The sequence below is a fragment of the Pteropus medius genome, unplaced genomic scaffold (genome assembly GCF_902729225.1).
Source record: "Pteropus medius unplaced genomic scaffold, Ma_sr-lr_union100, whole genome shotgun sequence".
NCBI lineage: Eukaryota > Metazoa > Chordata > Mammalia > Chiroptera > Pteropodidae > Pteropus > Pteropus medius.
The window spans coordinates 1139213-1162790 of record NW_024348304.1 but is presented as its reverse complement, the minus strand read 5'-3'; the positions used below and the strand labels follow the sequence as shown (position 1 = coordinate 1162790).

Below are 23578 nucleotides of genomic sequence, written 5' to 3'. Positions count from 1 at the left end.
GGCAAAAAACCTCTCTTCCTGAGCAAGGAAAGGATTAGTTACTGAAACAAATGGCAGTGAGTGTTGGTGCCCAGCGTTAAAGCCTCCAGATACTAACTTATAAGGCGCAATAAAGCACCGCGGAAAAGTAGGCAATGTTCCTGAAGGCACTGATGCCTTTTAAAAATTCCCCCGTAGTATGTATAATCATTTACATTGTTTATTGAATATTAACACAGATTAGGAGAAAAAAATTTTAAAGGGGGTTTATATGGAGGCAAAATAATAGTGATCACATCAGCAAAACAGGAAGGGGGAAATATTTACCTATAAAATGAATTTAAAAAAATACGCTGAAACAGAACAGCTTTGAAAACCAGACTGACACCCTCCTTGATCCTTTCTGATTCGGTGATGGCACGTACCCTTGCGTATCGCTGTGGCCATTCTCCTGTGGCAATGAGAAGCCGAGGTGTGCTACGACTTCCTACTAAAGATTCGTCCACGAACAGATTCGGGTCATAAAAATGTGCCACGTCACTATTCTCTGCTCGGACGGCACTGTGTTAGTTCCCCAGGCCTAGTTTCGGCTTCGCAGGAGAGAACGGTGTGTAAACTTCATGACTTTACAGTAAGTGCTGGAGCTGTTGCTTCGCAAAGCACCCTGGGTCACGGAGGAGGAAGGAACTGACTGTGCCCCGCAGAACCGGGAGAGCCTCTATGGAGGGGCTGAAGGTCCAGGGGGGTGGACCTTTTGCTGCTTCGTGCAGCGCTGAGAAATCTTTGGACGTGGAAAGTTCACGAAGTCTTCAGTTTCATAAAGACCACAGACGAGTCAGCAAAAGCCGGTTTGTCCTACGATGCGTCTGGTGCACACTAACAACTGTGTAGTCGTGGAAAGAGATTGCAGACGACATCTCTACACCGCACTGGAGGACTGCTCAGAGTTCCTCCCGGGAGAAACAGGCATGTGTCCCCCAGGACGCTATGAGATTTGGGACTTGACTCTCCTGGCCCAAACCCAGGTTTTAGGTAGGAAAGAGGTGATTTACGAGTTTGGAGGCCAAGAAATTAATTTTCCTGCTCTTCTACAATCTCGTTAGAGGACAGTTGATTCAGCAACATTATAGATTGCGTTCGGGCAGGGGAGGGGCTTCACGTGTGTCTGAGCACCATGCGTACTTGAGTAGGCGCTAAAATAATTGTCACTATTTCAGGTTCAAGAAACAGTGAGTGAACATAACGGACAAAAATTGCTGTCAATGACTTTATATTCTAATGGCGGGAGGCAACGAACGAGAAAGAAAAATAGTTAATTACATACAGTGCTAGGGAAAAATACAGCGGGAGGAATGGAGAGAAAATGCCGGGGTACGGGGAGTCCCTCTGCATGCGGAGTCCAGGTGAGGGCTCAACGAAGGGGCGGCATTTAAGCAATCGCCCGCTGAAGGTGAGGGCGTGAGCCGGGCGGACCTCCAGGAGAGACAGTTGTAGGCAGAGAGAAAAGGGAGTGTGTAGGACAGGCTCCTGGAGCGGCGGCGGAACCAGGACACGGAGCAGAGGGAGACACGGGACAAAGCCGAGCGAGGTCGGAGGAGCATGGGATGAGTGTGTAAGACCTTGTGGGCCACGGAAGGAGTTCTGCTTGCGCTCTCAGCGGGATGGGCAGCCACCGACAGCTTCGGAGCAGACTGATGCGAAATGAAATATTTCATAGACTCAAAGTTGCCAGGATGTTGATAACGGCAGGGGGAGAAGACAGGGTGGAAGCAGGAGGCTGTTCGCTTACTGCGCCACTTGGGTCAGAGACCATGGTGGCCGGGTCAGTCCAGAGATGCTGAGCATCTTGCCCACGATCACCTTGCTAGTAATGACAAACTGGGACTTGACACAGAGACAGGTTTCAGTCACTACTGGCTGCTGTCTTAAAAATTTTCATGTGACTAAAATCAGGACACAAACATTAAAGTTCCCATTTTGAAAAAATTACAAAAAGGCATGTTGATTTCACTTCTCTCATTAAATTGGGAGGTCACCAGGCTCTTACGCAACGTGCGAACTCTGCTTGCTGCGTGTATCTTCAAAGAGCCTGAAACTGTCCAGACAGATTGGACACGGGCCGTGAGAGAAAAAGAGGAGTCGGGGGGGACCCAAGGTTTTTAGACTGGAGCATGAAAGTTTTCATCGACTGAGGGGGAGACACATCTTTGTGGGGAAGATCGGGAAATAGGTTTTATACCGGTGGAGAAGAAGGTGCCTATTAAGCATCCAAGTAGTACTGACGATCAGGCGATTAACACAGGAGACCGGAGTTCAGAGGTGTGGCCCGTTCTGAGTGCCTGAGGTAAACTGATTGCCAAGAGCTGTCAAATATTTTGATAATATCTATTAAGAGGTATTGCGGCTGTCGACCTCATCCACGTAGTACATTACACACATTACACACAGGCTTATTTTTACTAAAAAGCCACCCTGTAAACTGCATAGAGAAGAGTCAAAGGGATTGTGATGAAAAAGACAAGGGTATAGAATTTCTATCCAGCAGAAGCAACCGCTGTGCAAGCGTGAATGTGCGCAGGACTCCCTTACAGAGGACATTACAAACAACAGGGCCAAGGAGCGTGCCTCCTGGCAAGGAAGTGTGCTAACCACTTCCCCAGGTCAATGTCACCACGTTCACTGGAATGCTATTCTCAGATACACAGATAAGGCTGAAGAGAACCTTGAACTATGTATAACTATATATATATATACAGGTGTGTAATAGTAGTAGTAGTAATGATATTATTGTGTGTGTGTGTGTGTGTGTTGGAAGAAAAATATTTTTACATTGTCTTCTTTTCCTTTTCTGATGAGCAGATTTTAGTGTCAATGAAGTGTCAGTTTCCAGGAAATCTCTGCTATGTCCCCTAAAATCAGATTATATGTGAGTCATAACCGTTAATTTTAGGGCTCTGAACAGTGTGATTCCCATCTGTATTTTTGGCTATTGCCTTAAGGAAACGTCACTGCATTTCATTCGAGTATACCCCCCAAACAGACCAAAAAACCAGCAGAAAGCAAAAACACACACAGCAAAACGCCTATTAACTCGGTATGTGAATATTCACCCATTCGGCAAAATGTGCTGAACACCTGCTCCGTGCCACTGAACTGTGGATACGGAGTGAACACACGAACATGTACATGAGCTAGGTAAAGACTCCGCTTGGCTGGCTAGAAGGGGCCAGGCGAGGTCGGGGCGCAGGGGAGAGGTCAGCCGGGTTTCCCAGACTGCCAGGTTGGAGGGGCCCCAGAGCAGCGCGTATTAGGGCACCCGACTCATTTCAGAAAAGGAGGGAATTCGATACGGCCGGAGCACAAGGAGAGTCGGAGAGGGGCGGACGACGTGAAGGAGAAGAGGGAGGGCCAAATCCTGGACACTGCCTTGTAAAGAGCTTGAATTTCAGGGCTTTTAAGACTTGCCCTACATATATGTAAATATCTCATAGGGACTTCTAAAGAAAATGTCAACTCCGTGACTGACCGTAAACTCTTTTTTTTCTCCTTTCGGCAACACACTTCCCTTTTCACGTTCTTGCGTTTCCCTTTCCTCTCTTTCCTCCAAGTCCAGAACGAGGTCTCTTCCCTACGGTGGCCCACGTGCACAGCTCCCCGCACCCGTCCTCCCCGGCCGGCCCCCGGTGCTACCTGCCTAGCGCTCCATCACCTCCACGCCCTGTACAACGACGAGTCGACTACGCAAAGCTAAAACGCTGATGCAGGAAAAGATTTCGGTTCGAATGAGTCAGAGAGAAAATCTGGACTCGACCTACAGAAAAAGGACCATCTTCGACCTGAGCTTAAGTTTCAACTTTCTGCCAATATAGAAGTTTGGCTTTGCGAACAATGCCCATTTTCTTTGTGATGAATTATTTTCTTATTTAGTTCCATAAAATCAGTAGCACTTACAGAATTATGTATGACTCATTAGGTTCCACACAGCGAGACTCACATCTACGAGGCACTGCCAGAAAATCTTGCCTTTGGGGAAGCAAGTAACTGAGCTGTCAAAAAGTCAACAGTTTCCTAATTGCTCGGGAAAAAGTCAACAGTTTCCTAATTGCTCTGGGAAACACAGTGAAGTTATGGCAGTTGGGAGACTGGGGGAGACGTGGTTCCCTCCATTCCGTCCTGACTTCCTCCTCCACTGGAAGAAACTGCCAGTAAAGGAAGAATGACCATTTACATACCAGAGCGAGGCTAATCTGCTTATCCTCTTAGTCAGGGCCTGCCTACTTGAGCCATCCTGGGAAATCCCTATTTGGAAGAGAAGAGAAGTTAAAATCACAGTTGCTGTGCTTCGAACTTTACTCCGTCTAATTCACACAGAGAGTCACCTCTGTTCACGTTTAGGGAAAAAGTTGTGCTGTCATTTTTTATCGTGAGCTGATAGGAATTTTGTATGCTTGGTCTCACTTTAAAAGACGTCTTAAGAGACATTTTCTTTTTCTTTTTTCTTTCTGCTTTCTAAGACTCCTGGAAATACGGCTTCCACGGTGTGTTCTGTCCAAGGCACAAGCAGGATGAGTGCTGCGGAAAGTTCCACGGAGCCCACGGAGGTAAGCACGCGCTTCCGCGCCCGCCACACGCGGCCGCTCCGGGAGCTAATCACACGATGAGTAGCAAGACTGGACGTGGCTCATTTGCTTTCTTTAGCTAAGATCTGCTCTGTATTTTTAAACGATGTTATTCGATAAAAAAACAATGTCTGGTGACTAGCTCATTTCCTTCGACACCTCTGAGATCCATTTCTTTTTCAACAAAGTGAGAGATTAAATCGTGTCCTTTTAGCTTCCGAATTCTATGGGTTTCATATTTTGCTCTTGAGTTAGAGAAATTCGATTCGATGTAAAATTTTAAAAAGATTATATTGCTGTGGTTAGAAATAAAATGTATTACAGTAATAGAGTATTCATAGTAAAATATTTATGTATATTTGGAATCGAACCATAGTCTTTGGTTACTAGTTACTGCAACAGATACTAATTGAATGAATGAATGAATGAACCAAAGTGTTTTCTTGAAGGTTTTTTTTAGAGCTAACCACAATCTAATAGGAAACTCAGTGAGATTCTTTTGTTCATGTAGGTCTTTAATTTAGCAGTGTCAAAACTTGACTGTCTTCATAGTTGGCCTGGGCGTTCTGGGAAATGAGAGAGCAATGCCCGGATACCCTGAACCCAGCTTACAGCTTTCAGGGCACAGTTGCTCTGTAACTGGGCATCCGGTAGGACCAACGACTAAAAACCTGTGTATTTCTTACAATATCGGATGCCTTCGTTAGCAACTGGAAAGCAAATACAAACGAAAAGTTTGCCCATAACTTTGTGTTTAATTGATTTTGATTCCTTTTAACGTACTCCTGAGACAAAGGAACGGTGGTAAGATGTAGAATGATCTCCAGAGAACCCCCTGGCGGTGCGTTTCCGGCTTACCAGCCATTCCTATTCCCGTGCGCTCACTCTGCGCGTGCGTGTTCTCTCTCTCTCATTTAGTATCTAGCTTTTCAGTAACTCTTATTTATAAAATAAAAAATTAAGAATCAACATATTTCATTTTTTTCAGAGAAAACTATACATGGCAAAAAAACAGTACACGCCATCTGATGACTCTTTATCTGGATTCTCAGACGGCAGGGCCACATAAATGTTGCTGGTCGGAGATTTTATTTTGTATTTTTCGTCTAAGTCGCACATAGAGAAAAGACTCTTTAAGGACCCTAACCCCGTGTCCCCAGACCTGGTGTGGAATGGGAGAACTCGGAATGTCAGTAGGAGCTATGACGCCCCGTGGAATCTATGAAAAATAGAGGTGATATAACTAGGTGGGGCGCAGAGGAATTTTAGGGCAGTGAAACTGTTCCGTGCGGCACCATGATGACAGGTACGTGTCACTGCACGCTTGTCCAAGCCCACAGGACGTGCGCCACCAGGAGGGAACCCTGAGGTGCACTGCGGGTGTGGGTGATGCGGCCGTGTCGCTGCAGGTCGTCTACCGTGACAAATGCCCACTCTGGCGGGGGCGCTGGCGAAGGGGGGGGCCTCACACGCGTGGGGGCAGCAGGACCATGGGGACCCCCTGGGTCTTTCGCTTCTGCTGTGAGCCTAAAACTGCTCTAAAATAGTAAGTCTATTAAAAAGAAAACAGAGGTGCGAATGGCTCCCTTTACAGGAATTCCGATTCGGTGCTCGGGGTGCGCTGTGTTTAGCAGGCTCCCACGATGCCTCCTACGAGCTCTGGAGTCCCGGTCACGGCCCCTCTGCTCTGCGGAGCTCAGGACACACTCGGCAGGGTCACCTCACAGCTTTTCCAGATCAGAGATGCCTAATACTTAGTCTGTCTGATCCAGAACGAGTCCAGTCTTTTGGAAGTCTTCCAAAAAAGGAAAAGTCCAATTACAGGACCCAACATACTTGTCACCTGGATTTTGATGTCACCTCTGGCAGGTAGGCAAAGCAGCTTGAGGTCAAAAGAATAATTATTCTGAATTTGTCGACCCATGGAAGAATGTCAGTTTTAAATTGTTTCCAATTTGTTTTAATTGTATATGGGTCTGAATAGGAAGAAGGTAAGAATATTAAAAATAGTATCTATAGAGGTGCACAATATCATCCAACCCTAAAACGTTGAGTGAAGCGTAGATAAGTAGAGAAAAGGTAGGAAAACAGTCTATAAATCATTTCTAATGAAAAAAGTCCTGGGAATCCCATCGTGATTGCGAAAGAGCATTTCGTGTAACTGTTTCTGACAAAGGCCAACATGTCTGCACTTACTCCTTAGCTGTTCGTGGGTATCTGTAAGCAGTTCCGTGTCCACAGTAACTACTGAGTCTGAAACTGAAGAGCAGAGTTAGGGACTGCCTCGTCACTCATTCATTGTTTTACCTCGGGACTCAGAGACGCGGTGGTAACAAGAGCATCGCATAAGAACAGAGAGAACAGTACTTAAATGAGCTTTTCTGGTGGACAGATGGCAGGCAGCTTCCAGAGCTTTTGTGCTTCCTTTAAATGAAAACTCCCACCCTTGGGGGAAAAAAAAATGAAAAGAAAGATGGTTAACTTTTCACTGTGCCAATGATTTATTATTAATCTAAATTTGTGGCTTTGTTAAAAGGGCTGGTTAAAATTACACCACACCAGATAATCTGCGCCCACCTGCATAACATAATTATATGACGGTCATTGCGGTAGCTGGTTTACTATGGTTTCAGAATTGGGTTTCTGCCTTGTAGCTCTACGTGTCGCTCTGTCTTTCTTGCTGATCCTGTCACCCCCTCGGACTTCTGCCGGGGCCACTCTCCAGACCATGGACACGTCTATGGAAAATAATTTTTTTAAATGCTGACTGTATAAATACTTAACATGTACCCGTGAAACTTACCAGATTTCTAGATGCACTATTCTCTGAATTTTCATTTTTTTGGAAAAGAATTGAAATCCAAATTCAAAAAACCCTACTTTCTTGCTTGCCTATTAACATAGATACAGTTATTATTTATTAGAGAATTATTTTGGTAACTAATCTATATAGAGGATTCTAAACTATAATATAAAGCTTATTCACCAGCAGGTCTCTATGAAGGATTATGGTGTGAAGATTGTTACCGCTAGAATAAGATGTTATTTCATAAATCACAATAAGGGAGTTGGCCGTACGCATGGAGTTTGTGAAGGACAGTATTTTTCTTGTTTATTTTATAGACTATTTTGTTTTACTCTTCTTTTTCTCTTTAAGTGCACTAAATCGTCAAGAGGAAAGAACTCGACAAATTCTCTTGAACAAAAGATAAGGTGCTTGGAAAAACAGAGAAAAGAGGTAATTTTGAAATATTAGTTGAAGCAACATGTGCCATGGATTAGGCTGAGAGCGAGAAAGTGTATCACCTGGTGACTTTTATTTGTTATTGGGTCACGGTTATAATCTCTAGGGCAGTGGACTGTATTATTTTGAGAGCAAATATTTTTTTCTTATTCCCTACTTATCTCTTACTCAGTATCTCAGTGTTTGAGATCCTGAGTGTTTTGCAAATGAATGCAAAATGACAGTCATGACTCCGACAACGATAATCTTGATTTTCTCAAAACTTAAATGTTTCCTCCACATGGGCCAGGTGAACTTATCACCTGTGCCCTGTATGCCTTGCAACTTGACACACCTTGGAACTCAAACTGTCAGAAGTGTTAAGTATAGCTGACTTAGGTGCTATGACTTCACGAGTCGGGCATCTGACCGATAACGGTTAAGGAACGTTCCCACACAAAAATGTGTGTTTCCGTGATGTCATTGGGAATGTAATAGACAGTATTCTGAGTTCTGTTTTTCTGAGTTTAATAAATATTAGAACCTCTTTATTCCTCTTGACAGAGGAAGAGGTGAAAACTTTAACGAGTTTAGCACTGCATATGTTGTCAGTTTTGTAATTCCTTCTCTAAGCCTTTCTAAGGTTCTTTGTGTTGTCTTCTGCAGTGCCTTCTAGTCCTCTTAATACTGCATAAAATACTGTGCCCTTCTGGAACATTACTGAACTACAGCAAAGTAATGTTACCATAGCATAGAAATAGTAATCCCTAAAATGCCAATTGATCAACTGTCTTTACATTATAATATTATATAGTCTCATACTAAATAGCCATTTTTATTTCCAGCATAAGAATTACCTAGTAACTGCCACTCTGGATGAGATATTTTATTTCATAATTAGGAGAAAGTCTTGCTATTTTTAGTCATTTTGACTATCTTCTCAATGCCTGTCCCATATTGATAAGTGTTGGAATTTCTTTTAAAGCAGGAAGTTGCAGACTTCCCTTATAAAGACATGAAAACACAAGACATGGTATTTTTCATCCCTCTATTGAGTACATAGTTTTAAAACTTTCAAATTGTTCGCAGCCTCAATTGTTTCTCAAAATAGTAAATACCGTCTATGACAAAAGTACTATTCCTTGAAAATCTATACTTTCGAAAAGGTGATATTATCCATTTGTTGAGTATATATCACAAATCATGCGTAGATTTTAAAAGACACGTTATTGCAAGCAAATGATAATCAGTTATTGACGTTCAGAATTTATTAACATAAATTCTGCTTTTAAAAAGCCGGAAGAAATATTCCATTGTAGTAATGTAAGCACATAGAAAAATATGAAAAGTTTTGAAAGAGACTTTTCATATATTAATAAATCTTACAGAAAACCATCAATATTTACGACTTATTATTTTTTATCAGATTCTGGTTGGATTAAACAAAGAAGGTGAAAATTCAAGCAACTAACGAAATTGAACGTTGCTAATAAACTGTCCATCTGACTAGTCGAGATAACACCCAAGACTTAGCTTTGCATCCCCACCGTGAGATGCGAAAGCCTGTCCGCAGCGTCACCCCGGCCCCACCCGCACTCGCTGGAGGGGACACTTAGCAGCCTCAAAAAAGCATTTCACATTGGTCAAATATTCAAAAAGGCAGAAATCCTTTGTTGATTTCCCCAATTTTAATAATTTCAGCTCCTGGAAGTCAACCAGCAGTGGGATCAGCAATTTAGAAGTATGAAAGAGTTGTATGAAAGAAAGGTAAACGCCCGTGTCCGCTCGGTGTTAGCTCTCAGTCATTACCTGGGGGAGGCAGGTGTGCGGAGGCTCTCGCTGACGTCCGCTAGAGGGGACCTGTGGATAACTGCGGGCTCGCCGCTGGGAAATGACGGGCGTGCCGAGTGCGTTAGTGGCAGCCTGGTCCTGAAGACTGATGACCAGTATCGGGGAATTATCTCGAGCTTAGCTAAAGAAAGGTACTGACGTCACCTCTGGAGCTGTCGTTGGAGTTCTTACACACTTTTATCACAGCTCGCAGAGTAGTGATAAAAGTGTGTAAGAACTCCAATGACAGTAGTGCCCTGTGACTAGCAGCCACAAGCACACACGGGTACATGCGAGGTGAGGGATGGTCTCGAGTTCGTACTGTTTTGTGCAAGGCCAGCTCTCCAAGTCCTGAGTTAGAGGCATAAGCTACTTTCCACAGGTAAAGAGACCGACAGTGTGGCAGGGAAATTCTGAGGGGAGTGGGGCGTCCCCTCTTCTCTCTGGAGCGTGTTCTCTCTCAAACAGCTTTTGCTTTGGTGAGAAAGACATTGTTTTTGGAGAAAATATCTCAGTCAATTTAGCCAATTTAGAATTTAGAATCACTCCGTGTTCAAAAATAGAGAAAAGAGAAAGTAAATTCCCCGGAATAATTCAGAATGAAGCAACTCGACCACAAGTGAGTAACACGGCAGCATTGCTCTCTCCTTCCCCATTTGATACCCGGAAGCATTAAATTTAGAAAGAGCAGGATCATGTTCCCACACACTACGGTCAGTCCACCTCGTAGCATCGAGTCTCCAAACGTTAAAGAACAGGATCCCGGGGAAGCTGTTTAAGCTGCAACGTTCCCGAAGGCCTGCAGCTGCGGGACGCGCTGGGGTTAGGGGTGGTAGAACCCCCACCTCGGGGGAAGCACCTGTCCGAGGCTCCTCTCACTGTGCCATTGTCACCCTGATGACTAATGCGGCCGTTAGTGGCAGGGGAAGCTGCAGGTTAGATGAGCTGCAGGCCATGTCCGCTTGTCTCTGGTGTGGGCGCACTCACCCCCCGCCGCCCCCTGCTGTTCCTTCAGCCCAGGCAAGCGCACCTTGAGAGCTGAGAGGAGACGGACAGGCCTAGCGGGGACCCCATCTGCGGCGTAACTCTGCATCCCCTGGGAGGGGCTGGCAGCCGTGCCTGTCTGCTTTTCTGTGGAGGATGCTCCTTTTCAAAGGCGGTGTCCTGACCTGGGTTAGGGCGGTGGGTTAGGGAGGTGGGGAGTGGAGCTAGTGGAGGGGGTGCGGGGAGGGTGCCTGGGGAGAGGGCCTCGCCGTCCCCTGTGTGCAGGCTGGGGACAGATGCAGGGGGTAGTGGGTCTGCAACAGTCTGCGACGGCTTCCTCAGGTCACAGAGCTGAAAACGAAACTGGATGCCACGAAAAGACTCCTCAGCACCCTGGAGAAGGAGCGGCCGCCGAACCAGAGGGCCAGCGACTGGCCGAGTGACCTGCTCCCGGAGCGGCAGCAGCGGGAGGAGGTGGGCAAGGACCAGAGCGAGCCCTGCCCGAGGGGCTGGCAGGGGAGCCAGTGCGAGGGTGGGCCGCTCCTTGGGACGCGGGAGGAACGGGTGCCGGCGTGTCCTCTGTCACACAAACAGGCAGGTCGTGATCTGCCGGGGAGAGACTGAGTCATGGATTTCGTGATATCTTTTAGGGCGTTTTAACCTTAGAGGAAGTTTAGATTTTTCTTTTTTTTTTCCCTCCTTTATTATTTCTATTACTAGTATTACTACTAATAACGTGACAATAGCCTGCATCGGTACAGCTGCTTTTCAGCTTTCACGGAGAGCTTTACAGATAGGTATTGCTTTTAGAATCAGCAAAATGTAACATTTTAAAAAAGTACGTCACCCTCATCATCCCCCTGAGCATTCCCAGTCCCCCTGCGAGGAGCTATTACTTCGGCCATTTCGGAGGTAGGAGGACTGAGGCGTGAAGAGCAGAGGTGACCTGCCAACGCCGATAACTCGGCACGCGGGGAACGGGATGGGACCCTTCCTCCAGATGCCGAAGCCCCATGGTCCCCTGCTCAGAAGGGCGTGGCGGCCATCTAGGTGACAGTGCCGCCTCAAAGAGACTCCCAGTCTGACGCCCAGTCCCTCGCTGGATTCCCTGGATATTGTAGGGGAAAACTGGGAGGAAAACTTGAGGCTCTGTGGGCCTCTATACATTTTTTAATGTATGTTAAGAGAAAACAAGTTTAAAATAAACATTGTCAGGTGAAGTCCGGTGACAGATGCTGCCAGGCAGTAGCTGTGCTCGAAACATTCCCGAATCTCCCCAATCTCGCACGGTTCCTACCTGCCGAGGCCGCCTCTGCCGCGGACGCCCCGGCCGCGGGAGCCCGAGGAGCACGGACGGCCCTGCGCGTCTCTCTCGGCCGCGAACCGGTCCTTGTCCTTCGCGATTCCGTCACGGCGACGTTTTCCTCGCGCAGAAAAGTTGGGACTTTTTTCCAGTTGAAATAATTTTGTTAGGTTATGCTAAATGAAAAAATAATTCGTTCCTTTTCTAAGTGTATAGGCCCATGCTACCTAAATTAAAGCAGATAGGATGGTTTTCACTTTTAAAGAAAAGGACTGACCTAAAAGAGATTTCTTAAATCTGATCAGTGCCCTGGGAAATTTTAACTACATAACAGCGCACCCCGAACGCCAAATCGGAATTCCTGAAAAGGGAGCCATTTGCACCTCTGTTTTCTTTTTAATAGACTTACTATTTTAGAGCAGTTTTAGGCTCACAGCAGAAGCGAAAGGCCCAGGGGGTCCCCATGGTCCTGCTGCCCCCACCCGTGTGAGGCCCCCCCTTCGCCAGCGCCCCCGCCAGAGTGGGCATTTGTCACGGTAGACGACCTGCAGCGACACGGCCGCATCACCCACACCCGCAGTGCACCTCAGGGTTCCCTCCTGGTGGCGCAGGTCCTGTGGGCTTGGACAAGCGTGCAGTGACACGTACCTGTCGTCATGGTACCGCACGGAACAGTTTCACTGCCCTAATATATACCTACATTCTGGAATACTCATCTAACTAGATTCCAAAACTCAATCTCATTAAGAGTCCAATTCACTCCAAAGTGTACCATCCAGAATATGAAATTGAGGGATAGTAGATGTTGTCTGAATCCAGAGCCTACTGGTACCTAAGTAACTAGACTTACCTCAGCTATTTAAAACCCCGGGCTCCTTGAAGGTGGCCTGACACGTGGGGGGCGTGATGGCGGCTAGACCAGCTGATCTCTGCCTTCGACAAAGAACAGCCACAACAGTGCGGCACTGAGTAACTGTTTGCAGTGAGGGGGCTCAGTGCCTGAAGTTTATCTTCTGCTCCCTCCCTCCCGTCCAGAAGGGTAAAGGATTGGGCTTGGAGATAGTATTTGTGTTGCAATGATGCTTTTCTCTTTTTAAGACTTTCGATTGTTTTACTGAGTCACTTATCCATCGCTTAGTAACAATACATGAGAACTAGTTCACTCTGCAGACCCATCCGACACTCGTGAAAGTGAGGACTGGAAATCTTGATATCTGTGTCCGAGTCACAAACCTTAGTAGCGTGAGGGATAGAAGGAAGGTTCCTTCTGTGCTGACCCTGTCCTCCACAGAGAAAATCGTGCTCGAACGCAGTGTTAACTGAAACCCCAGCACCCTGCTTTTGTGGCTGCTTCTGACATCTGCCAACGTACATGCCACCTCAACTGTACTGATTTCGATTTTGTTCTCTTGCTTTACTTCAGAAGGAAAAGGAAAGCCTACATGAAGAATTACATGAGTTGAAGAAAGAGAATAAGCTTTTAAAGGAATCAAACGCTCTTGTGAACAGAAAGAAGGAACATTATGAATGTGAAATCAAACGCCTCAATAAGGTACCCGGCCAGGCCACCTGGGGAGGTCACGTGTGCGGCTTGGCACCACGAGCACGTTCCTGGCTGAGTCACAGCACGGCGCACGCTGCCAGCGGCTCCGGCCTTGGCCCGCACACGAGCCTCTCTGGAATTCTATAAATCCCTCCTATCTGCACTGCTCAGCCCTACTTGGTTAGGAAGCTTTTGGGAATTCATGTCTCTGCAAAGAAGCATCATGAAAGAGAGAAAGAAGAAGGAATCAAAGAAGAGAGTAACGACAGTTTTCAGTTCAAAGAACCACAAAGAGCGGGTGTTTATGTACAAGAGCCTTGTTTCTTGGTCAACCACAGGAGTTTCCTGAGGAAACAGGCTGCTCTTTAAAATCGTCACGCAGGGAGCTGGGCGTGATGCAGACTAGATGGGATGTGTGCGCATTTGTGTGTGCGTGTGTTTTGTGAAGTAATAGCTTCGTTTTCTGGGGGAAAGGATCAGGGAAAAATTAAATCCTTTGCTGTTGACTTCCCCAAGAGCTACAGCATATGTGGACCATAAGAATCCTTGTAGCACATGGTTAAGTTGAGCCATGCATCTCTCAAGCTAAAGATTTCTTGGCCTAAGTAACAGAAATTATCTTCTAAAAAGGAGTAAGTATTGACTGGCCTTGAAAACGTGCTCAGTGCCTGTATTTGAGACTGTGCGCTATGTTGTAGTTAACCAGTGTCCAGAGGTGTCATTTCAAGGTCCCCGGAGTGTTAAGTATGCGCCCCCATAGCTGACAGAGTCACAGCACGTGACTTGACAAATGCAATAAATATCTGATCCGTTCGCAGGCAAGAACTATTTTTTGCTCATGCCCATGTGCACCCTTCACTTTTGTGCATCTGTGTTTACAGCCAACAGAAAAATTTTAAAAGTCAGACAAATTCTAATCTTACGTCTTATGAATATAGTCATGAAATCTCAATGAGAAACATTAATTTGAGTAAAATTCAGGTGTTTATACAAATGTCCCCTTCACAAAAAACCTTATTTTTCTGGTTATCCTAATTGAAATTATATACTCCACCCGTAATATTCCTGTTTTAATTTTTCCTTGGAATTTACTGCCGTCTAATATATGTTTAATGTCTCAGACTTACTACCTATTCGTCCCCAGTCTCTCTGTCTTGGCTGTAAGGCCCGCGAGGGTTTATCAGGGCTAACTTCTCTGTTAGGTGCAGCAGGCGCAGTGTTCAGGGCCCGTGAATATATTTAATTTCTCTTAAAATCAGTAGGAAAATTAAACTTTTAGGTTGAAAAAATGTTTTCCTATTAATATTAATATACTCATCTAAGAATGCAGTTGTGAAATATAATTTTAATGCACGTTTCTATAGAGAAAGGAACTCGCAGTGATAACGTGGCCCCGAGTTTTCTGTTTCACTCAGTGTTGAATCCTGAGTGCCTAGAACAGAGCCTTTCTCATAGTACGTTCTTAAATATTTGTTGAATGGATGAATGAATGAATGAATTTAATTAGCACATAAGATGTTTAATAGCCAATTTTGGACCTGTGAAAGCATGAGAGTCGTGTGTTAATAGGTGTAACTCCTAACTTAAGACTAGTAAGGAAAAATAAGAGTCCTTCCACCCAGAAAACATTTCATCCCACAAATCTACACCTTAAACCGTCACTTAAAAACAGATAAAATAATGAGTTATGAAAAGGTTTTCTTCTTCTCATTTAGCACATGTCTCAGGGTCTAATGAAATGTAAAGAACGGTTACTCTCATTTCTATGGCAGATTTTTATTTTCTTTTTACCGCTGCAGCAAGTAGAAGTGACTCGGAACGTGGAGCTGGGCGGTCGGTTGTGCACACCATCCGTCGCAGGATGGAATTCAGGGCCCACCCTACTCACACAAGCCCAAGCCCACTGCCTGCTCATCCACTCACTCAGCAGAAACTTGTAGCATCAGCTTAATAATTAACATATGGCTTTCAGAAGCTCACACAACTGTGTGTGCTCAATTTCACTTATTTGCTTTGAAAGAAATACCCGAGGGCATTGTTTTCGGTCAAGTCCTTGGGAAGCCAGGTGTCTCGCCACAGCAGAGAATTTACCTGCGCTAGTGAGCCAGCACCACCCCGGGGCACACTGGGTTTGTCCGGAGCCTCAACACTGTCACAGGCTGGATCTGCTGAGTGTATCTGCGCTGATAGTAAACAACTATTCCAGAAGGGGTTACAGCTGTTTGTTCAAGGCAGCTGGAAAACTCCAAGGTGGAATCAATGTCCATTAGACTCACCTTTCATTTGTGACCCATCTGCAAAATTTCTAGAAGCCTGAATAGCATGAAAGGTAGACCAGGAAATTCAAATATAAGAAGACTCACAAAAACAGTCTATTCGTAAGAATAGGACATGGAACCAGTATATTTGATTGTCTTGACTCACCGGGCTTACTCTACCGTAGATTCTCTACTACTACGAGCACATTTTTTGAAATTATAACTATTACAGTATTTCCTAGAACTATGGAGCTTCGCAACAAATTTTGACAAAAACATAAATTAGTAAACGACTTTTGTTGTTTCTCGAACTACTTCTTGGAGGAAGAAAAGAGTTCCGTTTCTCTTACAACTTCCTGAAAAGTGATATTTACAACGGGCTAGACTGCATTCGTAGACTCTGAGACATTCCATTAGGAAACTCCTGGTCTGTCTACACATGTTCAAGGCCATAAATTAGTTTTTCTTTTCCGGCCGTTATGACCACATGGTACAGCGATGCAGGGAAGTTCCTAACAGGGTCACTGAAAGAACATCATTGAAGCTACTAAAGAAATACAGAGGAAGTAAATTCTTCTGGCGCTCTGAAGTGAACCTTTCTATGTGTATAGGGGACTCGTATGATAATAAGCAGGTAGTCATACTGCACGTGGGCTCTGAGACCACACCAGGATGAGATGTGTTCTGTCACCATCTGTGGCGGCCATTTTATTGAACTCATCATGAACCAAAGGTCTTCAGAACAGGGGCAGTGTCATTTCCATGACCTGAGAGAGCAGAGCATATGTAAGAGTATCATGGGCTGATGGGTAAGGATGATAATCTTACTGGCAAATCCGAGCATCTCTGATTTCCTCCTCCTCCTCCTCCTCCTCCTCCTCCTCCTCCTCCTCCTCCTCCCACAACAAAAACAGCAGGCTGTAGTAGATGCCAGGGAGGCCGAGCCCTCCCTCCATGCCGTCTGGGTGATGGTGTGTTACCGGAGAAGAACAGCATTTTGGCTGGGCCAGGGCATGGCGTGCTGAGGAGGACGGGGCAGAAGGACAGCAGAGCAGATCTGGGGGACGTGGTTATACAGCAGAATAGTACTCGAAATGTCATCCGAAAGCCAGCAGCATAAGCTCTCGAGCAATGCGGATTCTCAGACCCTACCCCCACGTCTACTGGTCCAGGTTCTCTGGGGAGGTACCCAGGGATGGGTATGTCTGCTACCTCTCCAGGTGATTCTGATGCAAGAATTATAGGTAGAGTATATACTTGAAGCAGAGAATCGAGAGTAAGAGAGAATCTAGAGAAATCTAGAGAAAGGGTATAGTTTTTCTCTCGTGGTTGGCTGGGTGGAGGGGGCTCCAACATGGACGGCCCGAATGAGGGTCGTTATTAAATGAGAGTTGAATAAGATAAGCATCACCATGGGGAAAAGACAGATTCTGGGAAAAAAATACATATATGCTAGAAAATCAGAAAGAAGAAGTCGTTCAGTCAAGCAGGGGGCATTAGGAAAGGACATTCGGCCTTGTGGGTCCACTTGAGAGGGCCGTCATTCACACGCTGCGCCTCTCAGGCCGACGCCGCGCTCGTGTTTCACAGGCTCTTCAGGATGCCTTGGCCATCGAGCGTTCTTCATTTCCTGAGGACCGTTTGGGCAAATCTGAAGAAGAGCGCAGTCACGAGGAGATGAGAACAGAAATGGAAGTTCTCAAACACCAGGTGAGGAGCCGAAGGGGGCGCGGTCAGGGGGAGAGCATCCCACCTGCTCTCATGCAGGCACCTTTGGACCTTTTTGGAAGTCTTGCTTTTCAAAATGTGTCGAAGGTTTTTGCATTTAGTTCAATGTGACTCATCTAATTGTAAAGCTTGATGCGAGAATGATCAGCTAGTCCAACTCACACTTTATGAAAGAGGGGACGGGCTTTCAGAGGGGTTCAATGGCTTGCCCCAGATCGCACAGGTATGAGAGGGGCACACCAAGATCTTTATGGCGAGATTCTATCAGCACTGGGTCTGAAGAGTCTCAGGGACACATGACTTATTCTGCAAACTATTAACTATTAATCCAGTCTCTGGACCTTCTCAGAAAATGGTAGCAGCCGGGCTGTTATTCTGTAGCTTCTGGTCGCCGATCCTTGAACAATGAGGGTGGTTTTAAAGGGAATACTCTGCACTGATCATAATCACTGAAGATCCGCTCATCTAGCCCCGCATGTGAATGGTGCCGCCCAGCAATTTACTGTCACGGGACTCCTCATCCGCCCTCACCCAGCCTCACTCACTGTCACCGAGTGGACAGCAAGAGGAAAGGGTGTCCTCTCTCAGCTTCTGCACGTGTCAGCAGCGCAGGGCTGTGGGGACAGAGCGCTGCCCACACAACCTGGGTCTACGTTTAGTTCAGCCGTCTAGCGCTGGCCTGGCTAAGGGCCACCCATGCCTGTCACCTTTCCCGTGAACTCACGTAGGAAAAGAGTCGCAATGGTGCAGGCGGTGTAGACAAACACAGGGCAGGGACAGGAACTCCAAGCCCGAAGCATATGGCATCAGTAAGGTGGCAGCCGTCAGGGAGGCCATGTCACAGAACGAAGGGCTTGGAAGGGTTATTTTTTTGATGTCCCTGGGTATGAGCTGTTTTGCTCCGAGAAAGTGCCAATTACAAGGATTTCTGATGCAAAACATGGAAGAATTGAGCAATCGTGTTGTTGTTGTTTATTGTTATTACTTCACAGGAAGTAGCTTACCTATAAATCTAAAATATTCAGAGCACTTGATGGTAAAGTTGAGTTTTCTTCTCTATTAACTCCATTTGAATAATCGCCCTCATTACATCCAGGATCAAATATATAGCTTAAAAATGGCCCCTTGCGGAGAATAAGGGTGCAGATCTGTGCAGATCTGTCAAATTCTCGACCCCTAAAGCACCGTTATTGGTGCCAGCCAGGATTCCTTTGAAAACAGTGCTGCTTATGGTCAGACACTAGAACTATCTGCGTTGCCCTCATGCAATGTACAACACACGTGACAGGGTCGCTGTTACACGCGGAGCTGACAGTAACGGTGTGGCTCCATGCGACATTCACGGCGATGGGTATTCTCGCGTCCGTGACCCCCGAGCCAGAAGCCGTGCTATTAGTTGTCGTGTGGCTCGTTTGCTGCACACATTTTAACTGCACACATCTCTAACTGAGCCCCCGCAATCGTCACGTCATCAAGTGCCACGTGAACATGCTAAAGGATTTAAACTCACAAAGAAGCTGAGCTACAGTCTTGGTCACTGATTCAAGTGATGACACCGCTCGCAGTGCTGTGTTTGATAAAGAGTGTTTGCTCTGATCGGATGGCTTTCTCCCATTTCAAATGCCTCTGGTGACTGTTTATAGAGCATTCGTTTAACTGTATGGACTTGAGCCTCAGCTCTCAATCGAAAAACAAAACGAACAAAAACAAAACAAGAAACAAAATATTGGCTTGGCTGGATGTCATTTCTTTACGATTCTGGTGAATAAAGCCTTAAAAATTAAATATGAATAACTGCATCTAGCGCTATATAAAATGTTTAATTTCTTCCTCTCTTTCCCATTATATTTTATTGTATTATTATCGATTTAAAATTAATAAACCTCTAGTTAAAATTTGTTGCACTGTTGGCGATGAAGACGCAATATGCAATAGTGTTAACAGACGACCATCTAGCTGCTGGTTCCAGTGTAAGTTGTAATTTAAATCATGGTCTTGAAGGAATTTCTTTGTTTCATTCCCTAAGCTTCATTTATTTTCATAGCTCCGCACACTAGTCTCCAAGCCGTTAGTCAACACAATGCCAATTCAAAACAACAATAATTAAGTGTTTTTCTTTCTAGTTTGATTACTTTTCTGAACTATTTGAAGCATCTCTGGAGAGGTGTTCCACTAAATAGTACTGTTTCTTTTTTATGATATACCCCCCAAATTCCTAGGGCAACACCTGTGAAAACCTTTTAACAATCATGCTTTGCTTTTCCACCTGCCCGAACCTTTCATTTCTATGTTATGTTCAACTTATAATTTATGTTTTGGAAACACTGGCATGTCTACATTTAGTAACTTTACTGAATGGCTATTGTCAGTAAACTGTCTTTTAGAACTCCAAGCAGTATTCGTACATCAAAGCCTTATGTTGGGGATGGATGACTTCCTCCAAAACACTGACACTTAATACGAGGGGTGGGGGTCATCGAATATGCAGCAGAATAATGGGTGAGGGGAATTTTTTCAAACTATTATTTTACTTCTGAATTCCTGATACATGCTCAGGGAAGAAAAGGTTGAGAAATGCCATTCTGAACAAAGTGACAGATACAAGCATAGTCCTATGCGTCAGACGGAGCCCGTCACAAAGCAATAGTCGTGAAAAGGGGACAGGGACGCCTCCGATGAGACCAGGACGCGTCTTCTGCATCATTTCAATGGCTTAAGAGAAAGGGAAGCTAACGGTAACAGCGAATTACTATTTCCTAGGTGCAAATATATGAAGAAGACTTCAAAAGGGAGCGATCGGACAGAGAAAGACTTAATCAAGAGAAAGAGGAGCTGCAGCGAATTAACCAGACTTCTCAATCCCAGTTGAACAAGCTGAAGTCTAAGGTATAGATCCACATGAAATAATCTTTGCCAGCACGAGTGCATTTTATTTTCATTTTCTCATTTAAGAAAAAAAATTCAAGATAGTTCGTCTTCTTAATGCTAACTGACATTGGATTTTTTTTTTTTCTTTTTTTGAGAGGTTAGCACCTGGGATGAAATCATTCTTAAACAATCTCGTGAGGAGTTGAAAATGACTGGAGATTTCTTTTCCCTTGTGTATATTAAGGAATTACCCAAGAAACTGGAATCCGAAGTCTTTTCTAAAGGCTAATTCTTTTGATCTTTTTCTCATAATATTTATCTTGGTAGAACAGCAGTTGAACTGCCTAGTACTCCAATTCAAATTTGAAATTCTCTAGTGCAGTGAAGTTGTTTCTAAATTCTTGTCATTTTCTCTGAAGGACTATGTTGGAATGTTCTTGTCTTCCAAAAACACACGGATTTCTAAATGTCATTTACATATCTAGTGAAATCAAGAATTTGGTTCGATGGGTCCACTGATTAAATATAACTCTCAAGGAAGCCAGATAATGACAGCCAGTTTACTGGAATAGACTATATTAAATGTAAGAGTACTAACATAAATATAATAGGCTCTATTAAAAGTAGATTCAGGAAGTTGCCATGATGGGTAAATATTGATGTTAATGAGGAAAACGTAGCTCACACAATTTTGGCTTAAGAAAAAAACAAGGAACTACAAATTTTGATTGTAAAATCTTGCAGTGCTTTTCAGTAAATGGAAGACTGTTGTGTGACGGGCTGTGACATGTGCGGAATGTGACAGCGTAGAAGCCTTTGAATGTACAGCTGACCAATTCCAGTTACAACAAATAAGCCATGGAAGCTAGTTCTATATCCATATCTATGTCTGTGCCTATATAATATCTATAACTAAGTGTATCAGCCTAAAACTGAGAATTCTAATGGCCTCAAACAAACTGGAATCACAGTTTAAAACTATCCAACTCTCCAAACTTCATTTGGGAAATTGAAGATAGAACCAATGCACGTCTGGAAAGTCCGAGATTTTTTCCTGGAGATATTGCTATCAGTGCTTCAGCCCCTGGGCTTCTGACCAAGTTACTGATAGCGGGTCAAGAGCAGCTTTAGAACTAACCACTTGAACTCTTTCTGATAAGCGAATGCCTTTGTTTTGTCTGTAGATAAAAGCTTGCCAGATGGAGAAAGAAAAACTAGAAAAGCAATTAAAACAGGTATGCTGGCGCTTGCCTGAATTCACCAAGCCCTGCTGTCAGGGTTTCACCCACACTTTTATTCCCAAGGACAGCAGTTCAAGGTCCCAGTTAAAGGCATGTTCAAGATCTGCCTCGGATCCTAGAACAACCATGCTGTTCATTATCAACTAAAACATCAGAGAATAGGTAGTGTTTAGGAACCACCAAGGACTCTCAACCCCAACACACATGGAAAACTGCCCTGCAGAGCAAGTGACAGCAGCACAGGCCTTGGCGTGTGTTCACACCAACGGAGATTTCTTCACAGACCCATAAACACCTGGGAAGTGCATGTTGGTGTTTCTTACAATCGCTTACGCGACTGATGGTGGAAAACTACACCTGTTTGCCTCTTTAGAGAAACAGCACATCTTCCTGGGCACTGCCTCCTTCTGACCCATCGGTTCCCTAGCAACCACAAGGCAGGACCATTATTTCCTCTCTGGACTTCAGTTATACCATAACGGTCTCTGGCTGCAATGGCAGAAAACTTATTTTATGGCTCGATCGCTGGTTCTTAAATGAGGGCCCCTTGTGAAGATAACTCAGAACCGTAAAGTTAACTCTGTATCCCTTTCGAGTCTAATTTCTTCAAAATGGAAACATAATTAAGGTGTCACCTTAAGTAAAGTATGGCCTGTGATCTCATCCGTATCAGTCCAGAGTCCACACTGACACGCTTACTCTTCTGAGTTAGGATGATGCCAGATTTAGGCTAAACTTTAAGATTTAAACCAAACCCTGCGGTTGTATAAAGCAAGAGTCAGGTGACTCCCCACCCCAACCCCGCTGCGCCCAGCCTCGGTGAATGACAGCCCTGTTCCCCTCAGATGCATTTCCCGACCTGCAACTGCAGCCTGGATTTCCACCCGCGGGATGCGGGAGCACCGACCCGCCCCGGGGCCGTGCAGGATCTGCGGACGTTCCCAGTAAGTACGAGGTCTCACTCCGGCAAGTCGGTGCTTGCTGAGCATTCTGTTTCCGGTAAATTCCGTCTGTCTCTGGCACATAGTATTGTCTACGGAAAGAGCCTCTATTTTATCTCAGCCTCCAATTTGCAATTACGGCGGTCGATGCACACGATCGTCTTTGTGATATGGTAGTCACAGGGCCCACAGATGTGAATATTAACGGAAAGGTATCAAATTGCGCTGTAATTCCTTGGACAAACATACCTTTTATATGGGCCATTTTTAATGACATATCTGACTCTCTCAAAAGGACATTTTTAGGTATAACGAAAAGCAAAGCGGATATAGCGAAAACAGTCTGGGTGACGTCTTTTTCAGTTGTAAACTTATACTGAACTACTGTGGATGTCACTATGTCTGTGCAAAATAGTTTTTGACATTTTCCAATTGAAAGGATACCCTTAAAGGAGCCAAGAAAAAGGGACCCCCTTAAGCTGCTCTCCACGGCCGTGTCTACGCAGGCTAACGCAATGCGCAGTGGAGCAGTTATTTGTGAGTCGAATTGATGTGGACAGCGAACCTGGACGGCTCAGGCCCAGGCACCTTCTCTTCCTTCTCTGAAGCAGTCCCAGCCCCTCCCACGGTCTGGACACTGGTCTCTACCCTCTCCTCTGCCCACATACACGGAACCTTTACACAGGGATTACGCATTTTTCTGTGTTTTAGATTTGCTCAGAAAACTCTCCTCCCCCTTCGGTTTTAACTGTTTCTAATTGTGTGAAGAATCTGAGATTTAACCGGATTTTTCTAGGAGAGCACCGAAAGAGGGCATGATTCTCTTGGTCGCTGAAACTGTCATCCCTTTGTATTTGAATGTGCCTCAAAGCCTTTTCCCAAGGGAGGAGATAGATAGTGACTCTCTGGGTGGCGGAAGCACGTCAGAATTTAATGAGCATCTCTTATTTGACCCTGGTGTGTGGCACAGCACACTGCTGAGAATTTGGTTCTTGTCATTGTCGGCAATTGCTCCTTCTGTCTGTTCTCCTTCCCCCATTTCTTCCTTCCTTCCTTCCTTC

At 45.1% G+C, this 23578-nt stretch overlaps 1 protein-coding gene across 3 annotated transcripts in view; it reads left to right on the top strand.

Annotated features, from left to right (window-relative positions):
- The window catches only part of TNIP3 (TNFAIP3 interacting protein 3), a 67731-nt gene that overhangs the window by 36178 nt on the left and 7975 nt on the right, over positions 1-23578 (top strand). For 2 of the 3 annotated variants that reach the window (XM_039879532.1, XM_039879530.1), the window contains exons 3-11: positions 4494-4580; positions 7756-7836; positions 9523-9588; positions 10978-11109; positions 13362-13490; positions 17330-17449; positions 20228-20353; positions 21520-21570; positions 22422-22520. In XM_039879532.1, the coding sequence (XP_039735466.1) occupies positions 4494-4580; positions 7756-7836; positions 9523-9588; positions 10978-11109; positions 13362-13490; positions 17330-17449; positions 20228-20353; positions 21520-21570; positions 22422-22520 (891 nt within the window). Of the gene's footprint in view, positions 1-3992; positions 4185-4493; positions 4581-7755; positions 7837-9522; positions 9589-10977; positions 11110-13361; positions 13491-17329; positions 17450-20227; positions 20354-21519; positions 21571-22421; positions 22521-23578 lie in introns of those variants that run through there. The other variant, XM_039879531.1, reaches the window with a different exon arrangement.